The sequence below is a fragment of the Galeopterus variegatus genome, unplaced genomic scaffold, assembly GCF_000696425.1.
Source record: "Galeopterus variegatus unplaced genomic scaffold, G_variegatus-3.0.2 Scaffold92, whole genome shotgun sequence".
NCBI lineage: Eukaryota > Metazoa > Chordata > Mammalia > Dermoptera > Cynocephalidae > Galeopterus > Galeopterus variegatus.
In genome coordinates this window covers 299,894-308,601 of record NW_007726203.1, presented here as the reverse complement: position 1 = coordinate 308,601, position 8,708 = coordinate 299,894, and the positions used below count along the sequence as shown (strand labels likewise).

Genomic DNA, 8,708 nt, shown 5'->3' with positions numbered 1-8,708 from the left:
TGTTAAAATGGACCTGCCTCATCGATGGTCCCTGTTCCTGGAAGCTTTGGCCACAGACGCCTGGATGCTCTCCCCTACAGCCTCCTACACACACTGGACTCAACAAATCACCGACCTGTGGCTTCAGGGAACCTTTCTAGAGTTCTCCCCCTTCGAAATTATCTTATTCTCTACCCTCTTTTGGATCCTGTTACAAAATCCCCAATCTCCCCCCAATTCCTCTTCCCCTACTACGCCCCCGTCCAGCAGGAAGTAGCTTGAAGATCACGGCAACCCACTCCCCACAAAAGAGGAAAAAGGGAGGAATGTAGGGACCCCATGGGCGCCTGAACAGGGACACACCCTGGCAATATGGCGCCCTTCCTGGTTCTTCTCCACAGTAAACAAGCCCGCTGGCGCCAACACCCAAGCCCACCTGTGCCAAACCTCAGCCAGTCACAGGTCAAGGCTCACCTCCTGCCCATCCCCGTTCAATCAGTTACCGCCCCATCCTCTCTCTCTCCCGCCCTGGAGCACAGCACCCTATAAATGTACGTGCAGTCCTTGAATAAAGCGGAACTTCTCTGGTGAACTGTTAGCCTGGGTCTTGCGTGCTTCCTTCATCCGTGCACCCCTTCATGGGGCCCAAGGGGAGCGGCGGTCCCGGACAGAGCGGGTTCCAGAGGGGGTCCTGGGCCCAGCCACCAGGCTCCCTGGGGCACAGCTCCCGTGGGTTCAGAGGCGAGGGGCAGAGCCTGCCTTGTCAGAGCTTCAAGTATGTGAAACAAAGTCTGCACCAACCCTAGACACCCGCAGAGAGAAGGGGATGCACGTGGACATGACCCTCTGTAATGACATGCAGTGGTCAGGGATCTGTGATCCCTGTGGAAACAACACTTGATTAACAGAACTACTGACATCCCAGGCCAAAACATGCAAAGGCTGCAGCCCCAGAGCAACGATGGAGTGAAGCTCTGCTGCTCAGGGATGAGCTGTGGCTGGGCCTGCGCCATACCATCCCAGCCTGAGCCCTGGCACTACATGCTCCTTGCTCGCCACTGCTTTGGTTCCTACTCTGCTTAGTGACTCAGACATGCAATAAACCATAGACAGTGCGTTTGTTTCCAGCAAATTCAAAAGCACCACTAGAAATATGAATAACGTATAAAAAATGGTGCCATTCTGCAATGTGACTGCATAAAGGAATCCACACCACTCCAGAGTATCCTGGTGACCTCCAACTTGAGGCTCTCAGCTGGGTGGGATGTCCCCCTGCAGGCAGAAGCCTGACTAGTGCCAGGCCACTGCCAGTGCCAGCACACAAAGGCAGGTGGTCTTGGTTGCATGTGGCTGACAGGTGGCTGCCAGCTTGGAAAGATGGTCAGGACCCATCAGAGAGCCTCGGGGGAGCCAAGAACTCAAAAGAAAGGAGGCACTTCATGGGACCACATCCGGAACCACAAGAAGGTAACACAGGGGACACCAAGGCTCAGGGACCCACCATGTGCAGATCAGGAGAGGAAAGAGGGAAGCACAGGGCCCACATGGAGAAGGGCGCAGGGAGCAAGGTTACGCAACACTCTGATCCCACACAGCATCCAGGAGGGTAGGGCTGTAGATGAATGTTGCCTCCAGGCACGGGGGGTGGGGTGGGTTATGGGGCTTGTGCTTAGGAGATTGTACGGCAGGAGAAGGCAACAGAACTAGAGAAGAAACATTTGCTTCAAGAGCCTCTGGAATTGACACAGGACAAAGGCGAGGTCGGGTGTTGGTAAACAGCAGAGCAGGCGTGATCCTGGCTGGCGGAACCTCATCCCTCTCCACACTACATCCAACAAGCAGCCTTCCAATCCTCTCTGGCTGCCTAGTGTGAAGAGAGCTTTTCAAGACCCATTAAAGTGCATGGTGACCCTGCTCTCAAGGACTGACGTTCAGAAAGTCACTAAAGAATATGATAAAACAAGAAAAGAGAAATGTGAAAGATGACAAGAGCCAGACAGTAAGAGCACCACCCATGCCCCTCTGGAAGGCGGGAAGGGTGTGCACTGCAAAGCCCTTAACCACGACAGCCCTGGACTCAGTGGGACCCAACCAGTGCCAAGATTTGCAAATAAATTAGTGACCTGAGCACTAAAAGCGAGCACAGCCATCAGATATGCAGAAGCCGCAGTGACAGCTGGAAAAAGATCAAAACTGTGTTGACTTGCCACAGCTCAACAAAGTCAGCAGAAAATCTCATGCTAATGGTCACGTGGATAAAGCAAGCAAGCAAAGAAAACAGCATTAGCAAAACACCCGCCAATTCGGATCAGGGGATGTCCCACATGTGGAGACTGACAGCCACCTCCAGCAGGTCTCCAGAGCCACAGTATGTGGAGGAAGGTCTGGCCTCCGCAGAGCTCTGCCCAAGTGGACAGGGGATCTGGGCATCAGCTATGCCCACAGCTCTAGGTGACGCCAATGCACACTCTGGTCAAGACATAGTGAATGGCCAAGAGGCTACAGCAGGAGTGGTGGAGGCAAGGGACTGGAGGAGGAGCAATGTGGTTCCGGTTGTCCTGGGTCGGAAGGGAGCTCGGAGCCAGGAGCAGGTGCACCAGGAGACGACTTAGTCACTTAGATGGAAGATAGGACTGCGCAAATGTGCATTCATACCAGCTGGCCACCCCCAGCAGACCAGTGCCAGGCTCTGCCCAACTCTCACCCCCAACATGCCTCCACCTGGGGGAGAAAGGCTGGCACAGGAGGGGCCTGATTACAGCCTGCCTGTGCGCCCACAGTCCAGCTCTCCTCCTTGGGCCACAGTGTCCTCTCTGATGAGGGGACACCGGCCCAAAGTGAACCAGGGACCAGAGCCCACACACACTTGGGCCATCAGGAACACAAAACACAAGTTAGAAAACCAGTGGTGAGAGGCCTGGAGCCCAGATGCAGGCAGCCTCCTGACTGTTCAGTCCGACCAGCACTTTCTAGGCAGACCACCTGCCAACGCACCAAGCAAGGACATCCCAGGTGGCATGGCCATGTGGGGAGACCACGCAGAGCAGGGCAGCCCTGCCCAAAGGGCACACTCACCGTTGTCGAAGTCGATGTACTTGGTGATCTTATGCCAGGTGCGGTAGTAGAAGTGCCGGACCTGCTCCTTGTTCTTCACCATGCTCGCAGGCCTGCCCTTCTTCCTATACTTCAGAGCGATGTTGTTCTGGATGGCTTCAAAGTCTTTCCCATGCTGCAGAATACAGCCCACAGGACAAGCACAGGGGTTAAAACAAAGCATCTTTCTGTGTGATGTGGATATTTTCCAAGAAAGGAGAAAGGGGACCAGTTGTGGACAAGCAAGATGCTCTTCACAGCTCTTATCTATATATCAACCTCGCATCCCTATATATATCTATATATCAATCTCGAATCCCTATATATATCTATATATCAACCTCACATCCCTAGAGCTTAGGTTTTAATTAGGATAAAGTAGCAACAAAATTCAGGAATAGAACTATCACAGTACATGGATATCAAAAAGGCAAGAACCCTCACTATGGTCTCAAAGTGTCCTTTCCAAAATCCAGGTGTTGCCAATGTGATGGCATGAAGAGGTGGGGCCTTTACAAGGTGACCAGGCCAGAAGCCTCCTCCCTGGTGAATGGGATTTAGACCCTTATAAAAGAGGCTTCACTCAGCATCAGGCTCTCCCGCCCTTCTGCCTTCTGCCACGTGAGGACTCGGTGCTCGTCCCCTCTGGAGGAGTGTTTAGGGCACCATCCTGGAAGCAGAGAGCAGCCCTCACCAGACACTGAAACTGCTGGCACCTTGATCTTGGATTTTCAGCCTCCAGACTATAAGAGGTGAATTTCTGTTCTTTATAAATTACCCAGTCTCAGTTGTTTCTGTTTTAACAGCACTAAACAGACTAAAACAGCCCCACAGCAGGAGAAACATAAAGCTCATCATTTGGACAAATGGCTTAATCTCTAGAGTGCTTTAGAGACCATGAAATGATACACGTCCACAGAGAAAATCACTGGAAGACAGTTTAGCAGTGGGGGAGTTCAGGGTGCTGCATATCTGGCATTGCAAATAAAATAGATAAAACAGATCCACCACTCAGAAATGCTCTCGCAGCTTCAATCATATGAGATATGTTCTACATTCAAACAGGGACAGCAGATCTGAACATTCAGTAAGAGAACTAGCAGAGCACGCTCTGATCACACCTGTGGGTGAGCCCTTCCCTGAAATCCTCCATGCAAAAGATGAGTCCAACTCAGATTCTCAGAATGAGTTTATGTGCCAGAGAACAGACACACCGTCAGGCTCTTTCAGGTACCACCATAAAGAGAACCAAGGGCTTGATGATCTCACCAAAACCAAGCTGGTGAGAAGCACGGGGACGGGTCCAGAGCCAACAGCACCCCAGCATTAGCGAGCGCCCCCTCCCCCAGACCTTGGTTTCTAATACTGCCTTCCAAACAAAACCAGGCCTCCTTAGAGAAATGGCTGATTCCAGGGCTGGGGCGGGGAGAGGACCAGGTGAGTCTGGGATAACTTGTGGTGCCAGAAAGTGAGAACATGCTTGAGGAGGGATAGGAGCAGGCCGGGAGGCTACCAGTGGTCAAGTCTAGAACCATTTGGGCAAAAAAGTCAACAATGATATGACTGGATTACGACCCATAGAATAAAATAAACTTCCATGAGTCTATATGGGCATAAATAAATAACTGAATAAATACATAAATGGGGAGAAGAGAGGGCTCTTCCTCGTACACGTGTTCCAATCGGTAAATACAAAAGGGATAATGGGAAAGGAAGGTGAGCACTGGGCAAACAGCGCAGTGATGGCTGTTTCGGGTAAGCAGAAGCAACAGCTGCTAAAGTTAGTGGGAGAAAGAATGAGAAACAGGGAATGTACATAGTCTCAAAGTATAGAAAATGACTTGGCAGTGGAGAGACCTGGCAGATGTCACTTGAATGCAGCGACCAAGGATAACATCACTAAGTCTCAGACAGGTCACACCACACACCTCTAGATCAGATGCACCGAAAAGAACATGTCACTGCTGTGGAATTCTTGACAGATACGTGACATAAATTTATCGTGAAGAAACTGCACGTAAGCCTGAGCTGGTGGACGTTCCACAAACAACAGGCTGGGAGTCTTCAACAGTGCCAAGATCGTGAAAGGCAGAGAGACGGACGGAGAGGGACTGAGATGGGGAGACTGAGGAACTGTCCCAGGGCGCAGGAGACCCAGGAGTTATGACGACGAAGCACAGCATGAGACCCCAACGCAGAACCAGACATCAGTGGGCATGCGTGCCCACCAGCCTGAACAGAGCCTGCAGACGGGCAAACAGGCTCGTGTCTGTGTGCGTCATGACATCAGCATTGGAGAAGCAGGTGAAGGGGATGGGAACTCCTTTTTGCAACTTTTTAAAAGACTGGAATTGTTTCAAAATGTAAAGAAAATAAAAAACCTAAAAAGAAATTAAGGCCTGTTCACTGTTTGAAAAAGTAATGGCAGGTAAAACTTAAAAAGGCAAAGTTGTGTCTGAAACACCTTCCTTCGTGTCCAGCTCAGATGCCACCTGCTCCCTAACACCTGCCTCAGGAAACAGGCGCAGATGCATCTGGGTCCCACTACTTCAGTCCGCAGCCGGGTAGCAAACCAGAAGCCTTAACTGGCTACCAGACTGGGACCAGAAACTGGGATTTGTGACTCCTGCCCCGTCTTCTTAACATATGCTGCCATTTTAATTCTTGTGGCATCTGTCAGCATATATCCTCTTACAACCCAACTTTTTACTTCTCTAGTACGATCATAAGCCCCTCACGGACAGGGTTGCTCCATATCTCCAGCACCACACAGTACTCTGTACCTAGCTATGAGCTAGATGACAAATGCTGGTGGCGACAACGACAAAACACAGGCAAAGCTGAAAGCCAGAGAAAGCTGTTCGAGGTGAAGAGCTGGACACGCACAGTATTTAGATGAAGTTGTGGAGATGGTAAAAAGCCAGACACCATGCAGCTGCGTTTGCAGGGGATGGGGAGGTGCAGGCAGGAACAGAGGAGGGAGTGTCATGAAGTGCACTGAAAACAAGGCTGTTGTGACTCCAGACATGAGAGGAACAAGCACAGGATGCTGGCAGTATGGCTGCAAGAGATGCAGAGAAAAACAAATATGAATGGACAGGCGCACGGACGTGAGCAGGGCAATGAACGGAGCTATGGAGACCAGAGGGTGTGACAAGGTGGAGGCACAGAGGAGGGACAGTGCACGACGTCTGCCCAGGTGCCCACCATGCTCCCTGCCAACCATGGTGCCAGGAACCGTACCCCTGGCCACAAGGAGGGGTCGGACAGGCTGTAACTCCAGAGAAGCCAACATGAGTTCCTGCCCGGGGCTGTCCTAACCAGGGCAGGGGTCGGGGAGGCATTGTTGCCTCTGCAGAGTGACTGAAGCAGAATAGAACTCAGCCCATGCCCGGGGTGACAGACTGAGGCCTGAGCCAGCCCCTCCCAATCCCCCAGGCCTGAGAGCCACCACATCCTCTATCTTGTGCACTCTGCACTGGGTTTCTGTCACTGGAAGCATAACCAAGTCACAAGTGTGCATCGAAAGGCAGCGACGGCCTCAACGGACATCACGGCAGCGTCACCCTGCAGAAGGGGCTTATGCTTGGCCACCACAGTCCCACAGCTCCAGAGTTTACAGGCACACTCATCCCAACTCGTCTGCCACACATCAAGCCCCCACCGGAGCCCACCTAGTTTTGGACAGACATGAAAAATGACAGACATAAAGTGGGCATGCTCACACGCTCTCTCTCATACATGCAGACACACAGCACGAACAGTGGAAAGCACTAAGAGATCAGAATGGCCAATTATTACTAATCGGGGATTTCAGAAGACCTCAAAACAAACTCTACCTGTTAGAAAACTAAAACCTCGGGCCGAGCCCGAGGCGCACTCGGGAGGGTGCGGCGCTGGGAGCGCAGCAGTGCTCCCACAGCAGGTTCGGATCCTATATAGGGATGACTGATGCGCTCACAGAGCTCACTGGCTGAGCGCGGTGCGGCTGGGCTCAAAAAGGACACAAAAAAAACAAAACTAAAACCTCCTGTTTTAGTCTGAGGTAGGATGAACTACTGCACCTGAAGGAAGCAGAGAGCAGGTCACAGCAAGGAATTCCCCCGCCACCTTTAACTGGCAACTGTGTCCCACACTCTGCTTTCTGCATCCGGAGAGCCAGATCCCCTTGGAGAGCCCGCCCCACAGGAGTAATTGTGTCAGGTAAGAATCAGCAATGGCTGCTGATGCTGAGAACATTCCAGGAATCACACGCCTTCTGTGTCTAACAGTTTAAAGAAGGTATAATTTGGGGATACAGTCTATATAAAACCAGCCTCTGCTTTCAACTCTCAAAGGGAAGATAAAGAACATGTTTGTATTGTTTGGAGGAGGCATCCACTGGAATAAGCCTCATGGGCACCCTGCGCTCCCCACGGACAACTGGGGTCAAAGCACACCGATACACTCATCCTGTCCAGCTGGGATGGGCAGAACTTGGCAATACCAGCCATAGGAAAATCCTGTACTGAAATCAAGTCTGCTGCCTACATTCAGAAGTGTCTCTTCTTCTAATTTCTCTGTAAACAATTCATGGTTTAGATTCCAAAGACTTGCTCCTTCTTTGAGCCTTCTGTTTCCTAGGCTTGGCAATACTTTTCCAACCTCCCAATTAATTAGCTATTAAAAGAACAAGGTTTGTTGATTGAGTCACCTACTTCTGACAATATATGCCAAACAAGTGGTCTAAAAATTGGAATGTGTGTGAAGATGTTCGCTGTAGCGTTATTTATAACAGCAGAATCTGGAAGGAACCTCGACAGTCAACAATACAAGGAAGGTTAAGCAGAGCGGAGACTGGCCAGAGGGTAAATATTAGCCCACTTGGGCCCCTTAGCGTCTGTTGTGAGTGCTTAACTCTGACGCTGCAGTTACAAGCAGGCACAGACAATCCACAAGTGAGTGGGCACGGCTGTGCGCCAACAACATTTTATTTAAAAAACAGGAAGTGAGCGTACGGGCCGATTCTGTCTATGCCTGAAGTAGAATATTTATAGGCATTTAAAAAATACTGAGCAAAAGAACTATGGAACACCAGGAAAAGTGCAGGTAACGTTAATGAAAAAGTATGCTCGCAATAATCACAAGGATTTAAAAAACAAAGCATGCAAGTAAAAGCCAGAGGGGAGTCCGGCCATGTCCCTGAGCAGCAGGGATAGACTTTCTGTTCTGTTGCAGGTTAGCGGTAACATCTCCTGGGGTTCAGCTGGCTCCTCTGACCAATGTGGCAAGTCTCCCCTTGCCCCCTCCCCACTCGGGACAGACCCCCAAGTCAGCCCACTCAGCTGCAAAGGGAAGGCCCAGAGCTTAGAGGCTCACTCTCCAGTTGAGCACATATTCGAGAGACATTGGGTAAGAATCTTGGAAAATAAATAAAAGAAGCAAAAGAAAAGTGCTTCCTGACAGCCACCACATCAGTACAGCTTCTAAAGTCACAACCAGGAGGCAAAAGGCCTCCTGGAGGGCAAGCCACATGAGGTGTCCCCACGGGAATCCGCTGATGAAGGCATAGTGCAGAACTCAAGGAGGCTGGCTCCAGCCACCCCTCCCCTTGGCTCACTCACCTCGTACAGCCCCTCGAAGAAGGTGTTCTTGTC

General features: G+C 51.0%; 1 protein-coding gene across 1 annotated transcript in view; it reads right to left on the bottom strand.

Annotated features, from left to right (window-relative positions):
- Nucleotides 1-8,708, bottom strand: part of CRAMP1L (Crm, cramped-like (Drosophila)) — a 48,526-nt gene extending 39,818 nt beyond the window's left edge. The window contains exons 1-2 of the mRNA XM_008581422.1: nt 8,676-8,708; nt 3,055-3,208 (exon numbers count right to left, since the gene is read on the bottom strand). Coding sequence (XP_008579644.1) covers nt 3,055-3,136 — 82 coding nt within the window. The 5' untranslated portion in view covers nt 3,137-3,208; nt 8,676-8,708. The remainder of the gene's footprint in view (nt 1-3,054; nt 3,209-8,675) is intronic.